This window comes from Leptonychotes weddellii, chromosome 3, assembly GCF_054177405.1.
Source record: "Leptonychotes weddellii isolate Sample4059 chromosome 3, ASM5417740v2, whole genome shotgun sequence".
Lineage (NCBI taxonomy): Eukaryota > Metazoa > Chordata > Mammalia > Carnivora > Phocidae > Leptonychotes > Leptonychotes weddellii.
This window is the reverse complement of record NC_138371.1, coordinates 129,296,166-129,315,739: the sequence shown is the minus strand read 5'-3', so window position 1 is coordinate 129,315,739 and position 19,574 is coordinate 129,296,166. Positions and strand designations below refer to the sequence as shown.

At 39.5% G+C, this 19,574-nt stretch overlaps 1 protein-coding gene across 1 annotated transcript in view; it reads right to left on the bottom strand.

Annotated features, from left to right (window-relative positions):
- Nucleotides 1–17,472, bottom strand: part of LOC115941035 (uncharacterized) — an 86,837-nt gene extending 69,365 nt beyond the window's left edge. Inside the window, exons 1-5 of the mRNA XM_081815536.1 lie at nucleotides 17,374–17,472; nucleotides 11,476–11,629; nucleotides 11,058–11,108; nucleotides 10,814–10,957; nucleotides 4,862–4,914 (exon numbers count right to left, since the gene is read on the bottom strand). Of these exons, the coding sequence (XP_081671662.1) occupies nucleotides 4,863–4,914; nucleotides 10,814–10,957; nucleotides 11,058–11,108; nucleotides 11,476–11,629; nucleotides 17,374–17,422 (450 nt within the window). The 5' untranslated portion in view covers nucleotides 17,423–17,472 and the 3' untranslated portion in view covers nucleotide 4,862. The remainder of the gene's footprint in view (nucleotides 1–4,861; nucleotides 4,915–10,813; nucleotides 10,958–11,057; nucleotides 11,109–11,475; nucleotides 11,630–17,373) is intronic.
- Nucleotides 17,473–19,574: the final 2,102 nt, after the last annotated feature.

Sequence of the window (19,574 nt, the reverse complement as noted above, 5' to 3'; positions counted from 1 at the left end):
AGTGCTACAAATTTAACAATTGGGCCAGGTGATTTTAGCATTGGCAAGTTTGAAAGCTGCCATGGTCTTACTGCTAATGTCTCCTATTACCATTCCATGCAATACTTGAATTTAATCATCGCAAACACCACTTGTATTATGTCTTTTGTAGATCAAATGCTTGGAATTTCATTCACATTCTACTTGATCAAGTTCAAGATCTATCACATTCCAACCAAATTAATCAAGCCCATGCTTATCATCCCCTAGGATGAATGCTCTATTTTTCTCAAAAATCAGAACACATTTGACTCATTTCCATCTTCAAGCTCTTGCTCCCTCATTGCATCCTCCAGGAATATGATTCTCTGTTTTTTTCCCTTAATCTATATCTGATTCATCTACCCATCATGATCCAGCAGAAGGTCATGGCTTCCCCCATCTTTCTATCCACAAAAACTCTCAATTCCTGTACTACTTGTGTCTTTAGTCTATATCACTTGGCTCTTACCTAACTAATCATAATAATTATATAAATGTATCATAAAAGATTATTACTGATATCATTTAAATCTGACAGAGTCAAATGTTAACTGATTCCTTTAAATTACATTCTCCATATCTGGAAAAGAGTCCTAGGCTGTTGGATTCCTGTCTGTTCTCTTGAACTCCTCTTCTAAGCATTTAGAATCTGTAATTCAGTGTCTGAATCTAACATTTTACAATTCTGCAAAACTGATTAAACAAAAAGAAAATAACTTTAGGCACCATCCACTTATAAACATTATTATAGATTTTCTGCTAAATTCTTTCCTGCAGAATTTAACTTAATAAGGCAAACTATTTTTTTTTTTTTCCAATCTTCAATACCTCCAAATAGATATAGGAGCCTCCTTATGGTCAGAAGTTTCAAGGTATATATAGAATACATGTCGATTTCTTTGGGGCCCACTCCAAAATAAGTAGAGTTGTGATATAACTGTGTATTTGTCATTCACAATAGCAAATTATGTAGGCAGCTTTCATTAGAGCTGGATAAATTTAGATAAATGAAGTGTGTCAACTCAGTAATTATTAAATGTTATATGTGAAGCAATTAAAGCATGAATGCCTTTAGACACAGTTGTAGCTACAGGCTGGTTTTGTTTTGTTGTTGTTTTTTTTTATGAATTGTGACTCAAAATAATAAAAGCTGTCTTAAAAGTAAGTCAAAGGAGGAACAAAAGTGAAGATACCCTCATAAACATTCTACTTTTAGGAAGGTTGGATTTTACCCTTTGGTAATCAAGGGTATACCATGAGGTGACTTTTTACAACAATGTTCTCTTCCATTGTGGTTAGAAATGAATAATCCTTAATACTATGTTCCTAGGAGTGTAACTGAGGCAGGGACACTCTATTTTTTCATACAAGATTAAACTATGATTCAGCAACTAAGGCAAGACAAGAACCCACAACTCATATATTACATATCCTTGTGACACCCCTAATATTAGACCATGACTCAAAACCAGCAAAGTATGAATTCCCTTATAATGAACAAAATATAGCCTATATAGGCTTCTGGTAATAGGGCTATTTCAAACAGTAGTAATTCATAGAAGGTGTCCTAAAGCGAGTTGATCAATACATTCTTTTCTCTCTAAATATGCTGCAGTAAGATCAAGCCATGCATTCATTTGTTAAGCTTTGTGAATACTCATCAGTTCTGGGAACTACCAATTTTACCTATATTGATATTTGACTCTAACTTAAAATGGAAAAATCAATATTTTAGAGAAAGAAATATGCCTTACTCTTTAATATTTTTCCTCTCTCTTTCTCTCTCTCTCTCTCTCCCTCTCTCTCTCTCTCTCTCTCTCTCTCTCCCCTTTCAATGACCAAAAAATTTTCCCCAGTGTGATACAGTTTCAAATGCCAAGAAGTGGTAATGTCCTGTCTAAAATATAGTGACTACTAACATCTGTTTGGCTACTATTTTTATATCATTCACTGGATACTACCCAGTTCCTAAAGATCTGTCGATCATGCCCACCATTTGATTGGTCCTTGCAGTGGTATCTCCACTGGGTAAGACAGCCCCAGAACTAAGACTATATGAAACATGATGGCAGGTATTATATGTTTTCCCCCAGTCTCCAATTTTAAGCTGGGCACATGGTTTCCCAGAATAAAGTAACATTTCCCAGCCTACATCCTATTAAGTGGAAGTAAGCAGAAGTAAAAGGTAAAAATTCCAGAAGTGTTCTTAAAGACCCCTTTTCCTATTTCTTCTTCATATTCCCTGAAATGAGAACATGGCAGCTGGATTGTAAGAAGCTGAATCACGAAGTAGAAGACATATATTGGTGATAATGAGGCAAGTACATAGAGTGAAACTAGATCTCTGATGAACCAATTGGGGCACCACATCATCCCTTGGTTGCTTATTCCTGCCTTCATATCTGTGGGAGAAAAGTCAATCCCTATACTAATTAAACCATTGTTCTTTGAAGGTGTCAGTTACATGCAGCCATAAACTGATACAGACATAAAAGTTCGACGGATATCTTTCTTTCATATGGATATGTATGATGAGTACTCTTAAGAACACATATTCCATTGTACTTGTCATTCGATTAAATGATCCTTTCTGGTCACCTCTTCTGAACTCTATTTTATACCTTAAAATATGTCCTTAAAATAATCAAAAACAAACAAAAAAAACTGTACATTTTTTTAAGAAAAGGAACTCTGTGTGATGCTGATAGCTCTAAACCTATATGCCCATACTTTCAAAACTACATGGAAACATCCCAGTATTATTTAATATTATGAGCAACCCTAAATTCATTAAGTATATGCAGTCCCAAATGCCTATTACAATTCTAAATGTACTCCCATGTCTTCACAAATGCTAGTCATCCTGGAAGACCTTTTCTTTTAATGTGTACATAAACCAGCTCCAGTCCTATGCAGCCCAGAGACCCGAGGAGTCCCTACACTGCTTACATTCCTCATCACTTAACTCTCATCAGTTTCTTTTTCTTTTCCACATTTAAAATTTTTCTTTAGTTTTCTGTTTCTTGTTTTATTTTTTTCAATTTTTTATTTGAGCACAGTTGACACACAATGTTACATTAGTTTCAGGTGTACAACATAGAGATGCAACATCTCTCTACGCTATGCAATGCTCACCACAAGTGGAGCTACCATCCATCACCACACAACGCTACCACAATATCATTGACTATATTCCCTACGCTGTGCCTTTCATCCCTGTGACTTATCCATTCCCCAACTGGAGGCCTGTTGTGGAATGAGCAGGCCTCTCCTACTCCTCTTCATTCATCTTGCCCATCTCCTTACACCCCTTCCCTCCGATAACCATCAGATTGTTCTTTGTATTTATAGGTCTGATTCTGTTTTTTGTTTATTTATTCATTTCTTTTGTTTTTTAGATTTTATGTATGAGTGAAATCATATGGTATTTGTCTTTCTCAGTGTGACTTATTTCACTTAATATAATACCTTCTAGGTCCATCCCTGTTATCAGAAATGGCAAGACCTCATCCTTTCTATGGCTGGGTAGTATTCCATTGTGTACATATACCACACCTTCTTTACCCATTCATCTAGCAATGGACACTTATGTTGCCTCCATATCTTGACTATTGTAAATAATGCTTCAATAAACACAGGGTGCATATATATTTTTGAATTAGTACTTTTATTTTCTTTGGGTAAATAACCAGTAGTAGATTACTGGATCATTAATTTTGATTCCATTGACAGACATGGCTGTTGTGTTTCATGTCCAATTTCTGACCATAAACACCATAGACATTTCTTACTACCCATCTTTTTCATTCTGGTCCCCTCTTTCTGTAGAATTCTCCCATCTTTCTTGTCTTTTCCTCATCTTCCTGGTCCTGGGACACCACTTTGTTTTAGAACTCTCAAAAGACTGTCTTTAATTCCTATTTCTTTGTTTGCAAATCAATGTAGCCTTCTTTGACATAATCCTCTATTACCAGTTAGGAATTAAGGATGGAAGGAGGTGGGGGGAGGGCCTATAGTACTTTCACAATCAAAAGTTTCACTGACAAGGAGAACAACAAATACAGACATGAGAGAGATAACCTGTATCTTTATTCATGAATAGATATCAAAAAATTAGAAGAATCCATTTATCTTAACTTTAAGTCAGATTAAAGTTTAAATATCTAAGGTGGACTTTCTTCTAGGTAAGAAAAATCATTATGAATGAAAAGGGTGGCTATAGAATATCTATTCTCCAGACCTTCAGATCACATTCTCCATGATTTTGATTTTTTTTTCTCTTTCCCATTCCATAAGCTCAAGACCTCTACCTATAACAACACCAAGTTCTTCTCATTTCAAGGGCATTGCTTTTTCTGCTAAATTACATTGCTTTCCAAACCACTTCATTGGAGTTTCTTTTCCAAATCCATTTTTGATCTCTTGTGCAAAAGGAACAGGAGAACTTTTGACAACACGTCTCTTGAATTAATTAATGATAAGGTTGTCTCGTTCCCTTGAGTAAGGGCATGACCAGACTACATTTGTTTTTCATGAGTGAAGAGATGCACTCATCATAACTACTTCTTGTAATCCTCATATACAGAACTAAGTCTCTTTCTTAAAATCCCAAGTGTGAATTCCTTCAGAAGATACTGTCCTAGAATTTTGAGAAGTATTTCAGCTTTTTTTCTGATAATCATCTATGGAACACCTTTTATCTGTGGCTATCACACTGGTCACTAGTGCTATTTAAAGATAGTAAGATTTGATTTTTTACTCTGGAGGAGGAAGAAAGTGGAAAAGAGATGTGATAAAGATATGATAAGGATCTATTTGAGTACACAGGAGGGGACCTTACCCTAAGGAGGTACCACCAAAAGCTTCATAACAGAGGTATTATCTGAGTTGAATCTTGAAAGACAAAAGGAAATAAAAGTTACACAGAAAACACCAGGGCTAAAAGGACACTGCATGCAAATCAAACAATATGAGCAAAAATTTGGAGAAATCAAACCTTATGTTCCAGTAGTTTAGAACTGCTGTAGCATTAACTGTAAAGTGAGAAATGGAAAAAGATATGTTATACCTTACTTACGTGTTTCATTAACTTCTCTGTTTTTTCTGTCTTCCCCATTAGCATTATAAGAGGAAGAATTTTCTCTCTATTTCCTCAGCACCTAGAACACATAGGTGTTCAATAAATATTTGTTGAATGACTGAATGACTCTAAGTATAGCCAGGAAGCAATGTTGTACAGCATAGGGATGAAGAACATGAGCTCTGCCCAAAGAAAACTTGTGCACACATACAAGGAAACATGTCTAAGAGTGGCAGCCCACTATTCAGAACAACCAAGTCCTGGATACAAGCCAATGTCCATCAACTAAAGAGCAGATCAACCAAAGGTAGTATATTCACAAAACGGTTTGTTACATACTGGTCAAAGTATAGTGATATAGGTCAGTCTTCGGGACAGTATGTCCCAAAGAATTAGGATAGCCTTTTGAAGTGAAAATCATCTAAAATAAAAATATATACTTTTGGGGAATACATATGATAGCAATAAGTGTATATTAAAACAAAAGTAGATTCAGAATGATGGTAACTTCAGAGAAACAGGGAAGGGAAATAAAAACATGAGTCATATTTTTAGGTTTAGATTATTGTCAAGGTCTTAAGAGTCATGTTTTGGGTGGCATTTGGGAGTGTGATAACGTTATTAAAAATAACGAACTATCCATGCATGGCAATGTTGGGAATGTGTCATAAAACAAACACAAAGCTGATTCTGTGCAACCAAGACCCAAAAGAAGGAAAAGGAGGGAAAAAGGGTGTTCCTGAGCTCCTGTGTCCTCCTGGGAGTGGGAAGGGAGTATTACGCTCTGGAATCAGTCCATGTGGGCTCAAATTCCAAACATGTGGTTTTCTAGCTGTGTGATCTTGGATAAATTCTTTAAAGACTTTGTGCCTTAGTTTCCTGAACTGTAAATGGAGGGAATAAAAACAATACCTTCATTTTAGGGCTGTTTTGAGATTAAATTAAACATACATAAGTGCATATGCCTAGCACATAATGTTAAGTAAATACTGTAATAAATACAAAGAATAGATGAATACTGACTGTTAACAGTACAGGACCAGAAAGTGGAAGACCTTGTGTATATGCTAAATAGTTTCTGCTTTACCTGCCAAGGCTTTTATAACTCCAGAAAAAGTTTAAGTCAGGAAATAATATGATTAGACTTTCATTTTCAACAGGTCCCTGTAACTGCAATACTGTGGAGGAATATAAGAATTAACAGGGAGGCCAATTAATGTATTATTACAATAGTTATGGAGAAATATGATGGAAGCCTAATCTAAGGCAGTAGTGGTAGAAAAGGAAAAGTGAGGACAGAAATGACAAAATCTTGGTGCACAGTTGTCTGTGGATGAGTTTGGAATGACTCCCAGAATTGAGGATTGTGGGATGAGTGAAGGCTGGCTCTGTTCCCATGATAGGAAATACAGAAAAAAATGGAGGTTTCCCAATCTAGATACTATTGACATTTTGGCATGAATAAACCCTGTACATAGAGAAAGAGCAGATTTACAGGGGAAGATAATGAGTTCAGTGTTGAATATATTGGATATGTTAACTTTCAGATGCCTCTGTGACATACAGGTGGTGCTATTTAATAAAGAATTAGATGTTAAGAGCATGATTCAGGAGAAAAGTCTGAATTTTCAATATAGATTTGGACACTTAATTTATATACTATAACTAAAGCCATGGGAGACGAGTCCACCTATGGGGAGCATATACAATAAGAAATTAAAGCACTGAAAATATAGGCCTGAAAACATACCAGTTCAGGGATGAGCAGAAGAAGATAAACTAGCAAATAGATAATTTCTTTTTTTCTTGTCTTATTGCAATTTTCTAGGACCTCCACTGGAGTGTTTCATAGCCGAGACAGCAAGCATTAGTGTGTTGTTTACAAATATAATAAGAATGCTTCTAAAGGGTTCGCCATTTAGAATGGTACTTCTTGAAAATGTTAGTGGATATAAGACAAAGATTGTTAAAGAGCTTATTTCCAAGGAGATAAAAATTGGACCAAGGATACAGGTAGAGGAATAAGCTTGAACAAATTGGCATACAAAGGCGAATGTACCTCTTTCTCCAAGAACAGAGAAAAGGAAGTGGGAAGGGTTTTGATTGTTTTCTAATAATTACTTCCCTTCCTTTCATATAAAATATATAAAGTATTTAACTTATTTAGACTAACTCTCATAGCTATTATGCCAATAAAATCAGACCAATATTTTGAGCTGTACATTTACAGGTTTAGGGAATAAAGAGGAGTTTATGCCTACTAGTCTCATCTTTTTTTTTTTTTTTTGCTGGTGGGTAATCTGGATATAGACATCTTAATGAATCCAATATGCCCCCCTCAAAGTCTAGCAACCCAAAGTTTTACATGGTAGAGCTGAACAGGATTGACCCCATTTAGGGAAAATGATCTTTATATATGATTTTGCTCCATGATTAAGTTAAATTCTGCTGTTACTAAAGACTGTAGAAACATTTGGAAATTCTCTTCAGGTTGAAACAGAAGAATCCCCTCAGAAAGGGGGTGCCTGGGTGGCTCAGTTGGGTTAAGCATCTGCCTTCATCTCAGGTCATGATCTCAGGGTCCTGGGATCAATCCCCACATCGAGCTCTCTGCTCAGCGGGGAGTCTGTTTCTCCCTCTCACTCTCGCTCTGTGCTCTATCTCTCTCAAATAAATAAATAAATAAAAATCGTAAATGGAAAAAAAAAAGAAACCTCTCAGAAAAATGAAGATGTTGAAATACAAAATCCAGAACAATACAGGTCATGGCTTGACAAACTACAGCTTGCAGGCCCTATCTTTCTGTTTTATCTACAGCACTGGCTAGCACCAGAGTCATGGAGACCAAACCCAGGCATCCACTCTGTGATCCATGCTCCACCCCCACCTCCCTCCCTAGCTGGCAGCTGAGCCTTGCTGCTACCCAAAGTCAGCTCTTATTGCCCCTTGAATGTGAGGGACTTTGCTGTTAGCACTGAGTGATGGACTCTCAGCCCAAGAGTCACCACACTGCCAGGCCACACCTCTCGAGCCAGTTGTTCTTCCTCTAGCACACAGGTGCAAAGCCTACCCACCACCTGGGACAGCCCACTGAAGGCAAACAGCAGAGATTTTCTCCCTTGTTGTATAAATATCTTCAGTTTTGCTTCTTAACCTTATAGAGCCTAAAACATTCAGTAGCTGGCACAGAAAATGTTTGCCAATCCCTGGAAATTTCTTGGACATTGAGTAAAGGGAGGAGCCAAGAATAAAAATTTCTTCCAAAGAAATTTGCATTCATTTGACTAGCTAGGGAAAAATGTATCTTTTTCTTCCTAGGTAAACTAAATTACCAAAATGTAAACAACACAACTTTGTTACAGTTAGGGTAATTCAGGTCTTCTCATCTGGAACACCCTGACATTTTAGGCCTGGTAAGTCCTGTGCACTGAAGGATATAAGGAGCATTCCTGACCCCTAACTTCTAGAGCAGGTAGCAACCACCTGCCTCTCTCCAACAACCAAAATGTTTCCAGACATTGCCAAATGTCCCCTGGGGTGGGGCCAAAATCACCCCCAAGGTTGAAAACTACTAGAGTAATTAAAAGGTAATCAAATCCCCTAGACCTGGCTCTTCCTATTCTATCATTTTTTTAACTTGGTAAAAATTACTTCATCACTTCTGGGAAATTATTTTAACAGTATTCTTTCCCCAGTAAGCATAAGAATTTTAATCGCTGGGATATCTGTGTCAGAATCTTCTCCCGGTGATGTGTACGGGGAGGGGAAGGATAGTGGGGGACAGGGTGGGAGGCGAAGAGGGCAGCGTGGGAACGCAGAGAGAGGAGGTGAGCACTCCTGCCAATGAAGGTTCTTCCCCCATGGATATGTTAGAAACTCAGACACCAGGAAAAGGGACCGAGCTAGGAACCGAGGAGCTATGAGCCTACAGGAATCCAAAGGTTTGCCAAAGACAAAGAGGCCAGAAGCATGGATTAAAGCAGGAGTGCAGAGCCTGGAAGATGATGGCAAACACACCACATAAATGGAGAAATATCCAAGACAGTTGCTTTGAAAGCCTTCATTGCCTAGGGCTATTATTTGTAGCTGTCATATGGCATCTTCACTGCCTCACCAAGTTGAAAGGGCCAGAGAGGATATTGACATAACTGACCTGATCTCATTGGCACTTCCGTTCACAAAAGAAAATTCTTTATTCCATTATCAATTCGTAAGACGGAGGACATGGCAGTGCACCTGTGTTTAAAGGAAGCCAATCTTTGTTCCTAAAGCTTCAAGTTTCCTGGCTCTCACAAACCAGAAGGCCCACAGCAAGCTAAGAGAGAATATGTGTAGAAAGGGGCTCTAACCCAAGAGGGACTGGATAAAGAACCAGCTGAGAGGGCCAGGGCCTTCCTGCAGCTTTGCTTCCCCACTGCTGGGCCCCCGGAAACCCTTTGTTTAATCTCTCCTCTACTAGATGCAAATTTGTCTTAGTATTCAGAGCCCCCTCTCCCCACCCCAGGAGGCCTCCCCAGACAATTTCTCGCAGGCTCTAACAGCTTCTCCTCCACCACTGTAGGCACACCCTCACCACTCAGGTAATGATGTACCGGATTACACAAGTGCTTCTGAGAGTACATTTTTTTTCCTCTCTGTATTTTTCAGTGCTTTTTTTGTTCGGTCCCTCTTATTTTTATTAGAGTGCCTTGCTCCTACATAATTCCCCACTGTGACTGGGACAGTTGTCTGCAGCGCGGCAGGTACTCAGAAAATGCGGCCCACCTGCATGACCACTCAGACAAGGACTCCCATCCCCGGCATATTAATGACAAGATTTCTTTTGAGATGACATAGTTGTTGTGTTATATCCATGCTGGAGAGTCTTTGAGTCTCTGTTGGTCTCTGCCTCATTATCTCTTTTTCTAAAGGCTTTATCAGTCATACACACACAAGAATTCTAGCCATGTCTTTTCCCCTAGGAACAAGAATACGGACAAGAATAGAAAAATGAGATTCAACTTAGAAAAGTACACAGAATTTTCCCTAAGAGAGTCTAAGAATGGCATGGGGGGGGTGGGGATTCAATGAATTGGAGAGGAGTAAATTTAAAAGAAAGAGAGGGAGACAAATAGCAGAACAACAGCACTTCTTTTCATGGTTTGACTTTGAACACCCTGGATCAATTTGTACCTGTCTTAATGAGAGACCACAGTCTTCTTGTCTCCTGATGGCAATGGCTCTTGGTGTGGGCTGTCAGTATGCTACCTCGGTATGTAGGTATAATGAACAGCAATGATCATTCTCACCATTTAACCCTTAAAGTTCCCCCCAGAATAACAGTCTTGGGAAACGCTCCAGAAGAAGTTAATTGGTAGAGCAGTTTGGGAAACACCTTTTCCTAAAGAGGCATTCCACACACTAGCATTGCTTAGCTGTGTTATGTATTGCATGTCCCCACCTTGTTTTTCTTTGACCCTGAAGGCCTTCCATCACATTCCTCACTGTTTCCAGTCCATTTCCATGCTGAAAATCACAGCTTGGCATGGCAGGGTGAGTCCAGAGAAGGAACTGTAGTAGCAACCAGAGGCTGCCATCCAAAATATCTCCCCTCTATTCCTACAATCTTACTGGGAACAAAGGAGCACCAGATGGGCCAGTCTCTCTCCCCCATGGCAGAAAAGCTTTCATTTGCAGACACAGTGAGGAACAGAGAGAATGAAATGCACTTACTTGCTCCCCTGTGACTTTTGGAAGATTCCAGAAAGTAGCCTAAGGCCAGCAGCAGGTCCATGTCCAGGACTGATCCAAGCAGGTGGTTGCTGGGATCTGGATGGAGCTTGACAGCCAAAAGGTTGTGTCAAGTCAAAAGAGAATCTTGAAAGAGAAAGTAGGAGAGAGGGACACTGGGTCACTGTCCCTTCTGGTAAAAAACAATGAGTGGAACAAACCTGACCTCCCAAGCCAAGCAACTCACTGAGCTTCCTGTTGGTGCTTTTCGTTCTGTTTGGAATGCTGTGAGTGACAGCTGCAGGATGAAAAAAGAGAAAGACAAGTCATGACACCTGTTCTTTTTCTTCCTCCTATAATATAAGCTTCAAATCATGCAGAAAAGCCAGAAGTTATAGGATGACTCTCTGTACTGTCTGCTGTTAATGAGGCCTCCAGTGACATTTCCCCGCTAGACAGTGAACAGGTAACGATCTCGATTCTGAGAAAGGAGAGGTGGGTCACACCTGGGGGTGCCCCTGATTATTTCCAGCAGCCAACCCCTGCCTTGGGAGAACCCTGGCCCTGGCAGGTATACTAATCATGGCAGGCTGGCTGGGATCAAAGGCCCTGGATTATTGGGGTGTTGGCCATGCCAGCCTACAGGGCTTTCCCCAGAAACTCACATTAGGGACTTGGCGAGTGAGCTGCCTGGCCAGTGAAAGGTGCAGGTTCTCCTGTGAAGCTCTTTAGCTGCCCACAGCAGTGTCCTGGGCATTTGCTGACACTCACTCATGCCATCCATAGGTGCAGTCTGCTTGGCTCCGTCTAGAATCTCACCTGCATGCAAAATAAAACACCCTTGTTACCAAGACTGCTGTGCTTGGTTCCCCAAAGCTGTCCCCAGACAAAAGCCTCTGGGAAGAGTACACTCCGAAAACATTCCTAAGATGGCGGTTTTTGGGGGTGCTTCCCGGGCATGTTGATTTGTGTTGGTAGACAGTATGACCCTTTTGTCCTTCTCACCATCCCACCTTCTTTAGATATCATCTCCAGAGGCTAATACGCGCAGCTCTGCCCCAGCACAAATGGTGCATGTTTGTGTCACCCACGGACCGCTCTCTTATACACTCCATGTCATGCTGTCCCTTTTTTTTCCTTTTTTTTTTTTTTTTGCTCAGTATAGCATTACATTCCGAGCAAATGCTGCTTCCCTGACTATGATTGATCCCCACTTATTTCATCCTGAATGCAAAGTATTTGATTTCAAGAGTGGTTCATTCTGCTCGGTGAACTCATTATGAAGTCAAGCTGAACATCTCACAGATGTGAAGCACCTCGTCTCTGAGGTTCAGCGATCTAATTTGGAATCTCATTATAGACCTTAGACTGGTGGTGGGCACGGGGGCAACTACCTGGCTGGTGTTCTCCTGCCCATCTCCTATCCCATAAAGAAACTGTCATTTCAATATCGGCACGCCAGAATATTCCCCGTTTGGAAAATAGCTTTATTTATCTCCCCAGCAATGCTTCTTGGCACTGATGAGAGAGTAATACTTTGTAGGCTATTTTATTAAGCATCTCGGGAGGTCAGGTGCTGAAAGCGACAGCTCGACAGCTCACAGCTGCTGGCTTCCCTTCTATTTAGGAGGCTTCTCCATGGATTGTATGTTACATTATGTTACATTTTCTAAAGTTCACAGCGTGGTTGTCATTTTGCTAAGAATCTATATACCAAGAATCTTTGCTTGGCACCATAATGTAGTTTAACTCCGGGATGATCTGATTTCTGGTGTCTCTATGGTGAATGAAGGGAGAATGGGGTAGAAGTAGAAAGTTAGCTCTATTTGCAGAGAGATGCATTGATTCTGAAAGATTGATGCATTCGTTTTTTTCGCCTATTTGGTGCTTTCAAAACCAATGAGCATCCAAGGCCCAGTTCTGGCTACTAATGAAGTTTTTATTTCTCCACTTTCTATCTTAAAACTTTGGTAAGGGAGAATATTTGCTTTTCCAATTGCAATCATTTTCATTCCCCTTAGAGCAGGCCTAGCCTTGAAGAGAACTGGAACTGTTTCTCTGCTACAGAAAAGTAAAGAGATCCTTGAATCATAGAGGAGGGAAGGTGTTTGCATATATTAATAAATCGGGATGGGCTAATGCAGCTATGTCAGGCAACGCGTACAGATGTTTGTCTTACATTTTATATTCAGCAAAAACATAGGTTTTCCTAGCATCACACCCCACCTTCTGACTTCTCAGTTTGATCTAGGAAAGGGGTCTGCAAACTGCAGCCTGCAAACTAAATCCATCCACTGCCTGTCTTTGTAAATAAAGTTGTTTGGAACAGAATCACACATAATTCATTTCTGTCCATTGCTGCATTCGAGCCACAAAGAAAGAGGGGAGCAGTTGTGACAGAGACCACACAGTCCACAAAGCCTAAAATTTATGCTCTGGCCCTTTATGGGAAAAGATTTGTGACCCCTAAACTAGGAAAAGGAATCTTACTGATTTTATTTAATTCATCTTTAAGAAAGCATGTGTGTTGAAAATCATTTTTACTGGGAGAACTGGGATGAGGATTACAATGAGCCTAGAATAGAAATCAGACCCTGCTGGCCTTTCAGGAAGGCTTTCTAATGTTTAACCTCTGCTATGTCTACCCCCAAAAGTTTCTTGAATAGATTGGTTAATTAATAGCAATGATCTGATACAATTTATTCATAGTTTGAATGGCTTTTAACTTGGAAAAGCTGCCTCTCCACTGACTTTTGATTTCCACTTATGGACTAGGAAAGCAATTATTTTATTTTATTTTTATTGCATTACATTTTGATCAGACACATTACTCAGGAAAGGTGGAATTAGGAATAAGTGATAGTAAAATGTTAGAGCATACCCACCCCATAAAATTGTCTCATTGCCTATATCTCTCCCCTTTTGGTCCTCCGTTCTGATAGTTTACCTTCAGTTGTTACGACCCTTTAGAACGTGTTGGCAGCTTCAGTGGTGGTTGACCGTGAGGACTGGCATGCACCACACAGCACTATGTGGCTGGGAGGATGCCAACCATTTATGACCATTGCCTCCCACATTCTACTCTTAGAACATGAGTTACATGCACCCATTTGAGTATGGTTACGGTAAAGCAATGAGACTAGATGGGTGGATAAAGAAATATAGGTGATTAGATGGTGAGATAGATAGGGAGATGATAGATAGATAGATAGATAGATAGATAGATAGATAGATAGATAGAGACACAGGACTAGGAGTTAAAAGACCCAGATTCAAGTTTTGCCTCTACACTTAACTCAGCCAAGTCAGCTAGCATCCTAAAAATAGTAATGTATTATGAGAATGTCATAAAATATCTTAAAGAGGAAATGTGATAATATGTCTGAAAGTACATTTAAGTGAAAAGTTTATAATTATAAACTTATTGTGACAGGTCTAAAAATTACTTTTTACATAAAGTTCATAGCATTTTCCCCAGCTCAAGAAAGAGAATCCTCTGCAGAAAAAGGGGAACCCTCTTACACTGCTGGTGGGAATGCAAGCTGGTGCTGCCACTCTGGAAAACAGTGTGGAGGTTCCTCAAGAAGTTAAAAATAGAGCTACCCTACGACCCAGCAATTGCACTACTAGGGATTTACCCCAAAAATACAAAACTAGTGATCTGAAGGGGCACCTGTACCCCAATGTTCATAGTAGCAATATCCACAAGAGTCAAACTATGGAAAGAGCCCAGATCTCCATCGACAGATGAATGGATAAAGAAGTTGTGGTGTTTATATACAATGGAAATTACTCAGCTATCAGAAAGAATGAAATCTTGCCATTTGCAGTGATGTCGATGGAAGCAGAGGGTATTAGGCTAAGTGAAATAAGTCAGAGAAAGACAAATACCATAGGATTTCACTCATATGTGGAACTTAAGAAACAAAACAGATGAACATAGGGGAAGGGAAGGAAAAAATAAAATAAGATAAAAACAGAGAGGGAGGCAAACCATAAGAGACTCTTAACTATAGGAAACAAACTAAAGGTTGCTGGAGGGGAGGTGGGTAGGGGGAAGGGGTAAATGTGTGATGGGCGTTAGGGAGGGCACTTGTGATGAGCACTGGGTGTTATATGCAACTGATGAATCACTAAATTCTATCCCTGAAACTATTAATACACTATATGTCAACTAAATTGAATTTAAATTTAAAAAATTAAGAGAAAGGAAAAGGAAAGGAAAGAAAGAGAATCCTCCTGGCATTGCCCAGGCCAACCCTGTCCCTCCTCCCTGCTTGCAAACAGGATGGAGCTCATGTAGCCAGAGCTAGGACAGGTCAATGTGCGTTGTAAAGGAATGGTGGGGGAGCCAGAGAAAGGTGGGTAGGATGCTGGGTTTGGGGGTTGAAGTAAGTCTGGGAGCTGCAGAGCAGCTTCTAGGGTGTGATAAAACCAGAAAGGAGAGAAATTAGGGTTTTAGTAAGTGCTGCTCAGGACCGTGCATTTGACTATCCATCCTAGTCTGGAAAATGTAACAAATATTTGCTATTTCAAAATTCAGGGGTTTCTGAAATTTATTTCTTTTTTTTTTTTTAAATATTTTATTTATTTACTTGAGAGAGAGAATGAGAGAGAGAGAGCACATGAGAGGGGGGAGGGTCAGAGGGAGAAGCAGGTTCCCTGCTGAGCAGGGAGCCCGATGCGGCACTCGATCCCGGGACTCCAGGATCATGACCTGAGCCGAAGGCAGTCGCTCAACCAACTGAGCCACCCAGGCGCCCCGTGAAATTTATTTCTTTTAGCCGGAAAAGGCCAATGGGGATTAAATTTCATAGTTCATCCAGGCTTTTTTTTTTTTAGATTTATTTATTTATTTTAGAGAAAGAGAGAGAGTGAGCAGGGAGATGGGCAGAGGGAGAAAAATCCTCAAGCGGACTCCCAGCTAAGCACAGAGCCCAATGTGGGGCTTGATCCTAGGACCCAAGATCATGACCTGAGCCGAAATCAAAAGTCAAATGCTTAACCAACTGAGCCACCCAGGTGCCCCAGTTCATCTATGCTTTTAAGGGTATATTATGCATTATCATTCTGAGTCCCTGCTTTGTTATATAGTATCACTCTTAGGTAGGCCTAAATTTATGCAAGTGGTGGCTCTAGGTGTTTTTAAGTTATATACTGAAGATTGTCTCATTTAAAAAGCCCTCCTCCAATTCTTAATCTCAGGAAACAAACTGAGGGTTGCTGGAGTGGTGGGGGTGGGAGGGATGGGGTGGCTGGGTGATGGGCATTGGGGAGGGTATGTGCTATGGTGAGCGCTGTGAATTGTGTAAGACTGATGAATCACAGACCTGTACCTCTGAAACAAATAATACATTATATGTTAAAAAAGGAAGAAGAAGATAGCAGGAAAGGAAGAATGAAGGAGGGGAAATCGGAGGGGGAGACGAACCATGAGAGACTATGGACTCTGAGAAACAAACTGAGGGTTCTAGAGGGGAGGGGGTGGGGGATGGGTTAGCCTGGTGATGGGTATTAAAGAGGGCACGTTCTGCATGGAGCACTGGGTGTTATATGCAAACAATGAATCATGGAACCCTACATCAAAAACTAATGATGTATGATGACTAACGTAACATAATAAAATAAAATTAAATAAATAAATAAATAAATAGCCCTCCTCCAAAATCAGTTAGAAATGTCAATCATTTGTATTTGTCAGACAATGGCAGAGTACCATTTCCAGTGAGTCACAGTTAAAATATTAGTTCAGAGATTTTTAAATTCTCAGGCTATGGGTTTATGGGGGTGTGATGAGAGCATAGTTTGAAACAAAACAAAAAAAAAACTTATTTTCAATCTATTCTTTCAGAACAAACTAAGAGTATTCAATACACATGTCTTTGTCTGTTGGTGATACATAGAAGGCAGAGCCAAGAATGAAAACTGAAAAAAAATAATGGAAATTTTTTTAAAAAGATTAAGACACCTGCTTGACAATAACTAGAAAGGCCTTCAGGACTGAGTCAACATGATGGTAAACTGGCCCTGAAGTATTTGAAACAAAAGCTACAGTTTAATGATGAAGAGAAATCATTGTTGAGCACCTACTATGTGCCAAAAATATGTTTTACACACATTTTCCCATTTAACCCACCTATAACCCTCTAAAGTAAACATAATGACCATTATTGTATGGAAAAGAAGTTGAGGGTTAGCAACCAAATGGTAGGGGTAGGATCTGCACACAGGTGGCCCTGTTCTGCCAAGCCATGTTCCGCTCCTGGGGGAACAGTAGTGCCAAGCTAGCAAACTTCAAGACGGCTGGTGGCTCTACTGCCTCTGAGAAGTTCAGTGACTCTTCCAGAGCTACATAATTCATTAGTGAGATATCCTAGAATTGCCATCCCCTAATGCTTTTTCTATTGGCATTTCTAGTCACCTTGCCCTTTTATCCTGCTTCCTATATCCAAGGAAAAAAAGTAGCCAAAATTATGATATTTTAATAGTGTTCTTTATGTAGATTGTAGAAGAGAACAGCTATTTTAGTTGCCTAGGGCTGTCATGAAAAAAATCACACAAACCTCGTGGCTTAAAGCAATGGAAATTCATTCTTTTGTAGTTCCAGAGCATGGAAGCAGAATTCAAGGTGTTGGCATGGGTTGCTACCTTCCGGACGCTCTGGGAGAGAATCCATTCTCTGTTTCTCTCCTAGTTTCTGGAAAGTTTTTTGAAAACTTTTATTTTATGTCAGACCTGTGGGACAATCTAAAATAGTTTTCTATATTTTATATTTATATTGAAATTACTATATGCAGGTGTATACAGGCAGGAAAGTAGAGGTGATGTTAACAACAATTAATTATGAAATCAAATATTTCCAAAGTGAAGCTACATCTAAATATTTTACTACACTCATAGCTCACAATATGGCTTAGCCTAATATCAGATTTAAAAAAAAAGAGAGAGAAAAGTTAAATGTCTTTGACAAATATCATGTAAACTTATCCTTCTGAAAACAGTTTCATGATCATTTAAAAGGAAATGAATAATATAATTCAAAAATATAAATAGATGATCATATTGGACTGCAATGAGAGCAGATGTTTTAAGTTATGTAAAATCTTACCCCATCTGGTAAACAGTAAAAATGTCTCAACAACAACCCACAGATGAAATGTTGCCAATAAAGTGAGGATAGTGGGGATTGGGTTGAAGTCAATTTTATTGGATTACTTCATAAAAAACTTAAAGGCTATTAATAAATATACAATAGTTTAACCTCTTACAACTATTATCATTCCAAAAACCATTTTCGAAACTGTTAGAAACTGCATGATCAAGTATACTATCCATCACAGTTGTTAAATGAAACAGTTTGCTTTTGCCCATCACAGTTGTTAAATGAAACCTGGAATCTAGAAACCCATACTGGAGTGGTTATATGTTTAAGTTAATTGAAACATGTACTCCACCCCCAATCTAGGGAGGATGAGCACCAATAAGAGAATAAAATTAGAGATGGACCAGCCTCCCACTGTTGCAGACCCCATTCTGTTTATGAAGAGTAGGCGGATCTATCAGGAACATTTGGTTTATGTCAGTTTGCCTTATAGCTGGGTTTCATTGTGTGAAACTATTTCCAGTCTTCTCAGCTACAAATAGGTGGCTACCAATAAAATCTTGCTGCATTATTCCAAGTTGAATTAGTACCAGGAAAGTTTTATAGGAGCGTTAGAATTGATAAAGTCTGTTCTTCAGCCTTTCTACCACTCGGGTCTAAAAGTCACCATTCCCATCACATTTCTCCTCTTTGTAACTGCTCTACAGAAACCCCAGACCACTTCACTTATTCATTCTACCTGGAAGGAAGACCAGCAAAGATTCACCTACCACAAAGAAGTCTGTTAAAAGTTAAATTAATCACTCCCCAAAATGTGCGGATTCTTGAATTAAAACAATAAGAGGATTTCTCACATTTATGAAGAGTGATCCTAGACGCAGAGAGAAAGTGAAGGGAGAAGATTTTAATTATAAGGACGAGTTATTGTGCTGATTTTTAAATATTTGTTCTCAGAATTCAATTAAAGGGGTACCATACTCACATAAACACATACCACCCCATTCCCCAATGTTCTATATATACTAGAAGTGTGTTCAGCAAAACTTTTTTCATAGATTAATAGAAATGAGACAATTAAAACTACCTGGCCAAGACAATGAACATGAAAAATACAAATTAGTATTCTTTTTAATGGTTTTCTAGTCTTACACACAGAGTTCTTACAAATGCTTCCAGTGGGGGGGGGGGAACCCATCAATATCAGTTTAGATGAAATAAACCCTGGTCTTAAAAGAGACAGCTGAATTCAACATCTATATTAGCTTTGAAAAATCGAAATAAAAAAATATCACATTCCTGCTTAAAACCCTCCAATGGCTTCCTATTGCATTAAAACAGAACCCAGGGGCGCCTGGGTGGCTCAGTTGGTTAAGCGACTGCCTTCGGCTCAGGTCATGATCCTGGAGTCCCGGGATCGAGTCCCGCATCGGGCTCCCTGCTCGGCAGGGAGTCTGCTCCTCCCTCTGACCCTCCCCCCTCTCATGTGCTCTCCCTCTCATTCTCTCTCAAATAAATAAATAAAAATCTTTAAAAAAAAAAAAACAGAACCCACACTCCTGGTCCTGAGAGATGTGGCTCCTGCCCATCTGTCCAGTTCCAACTCCTACCTCTTTCCCCCTCACCACAATATGACTTCAGACCATTCCTAGAATATGCCAAGCC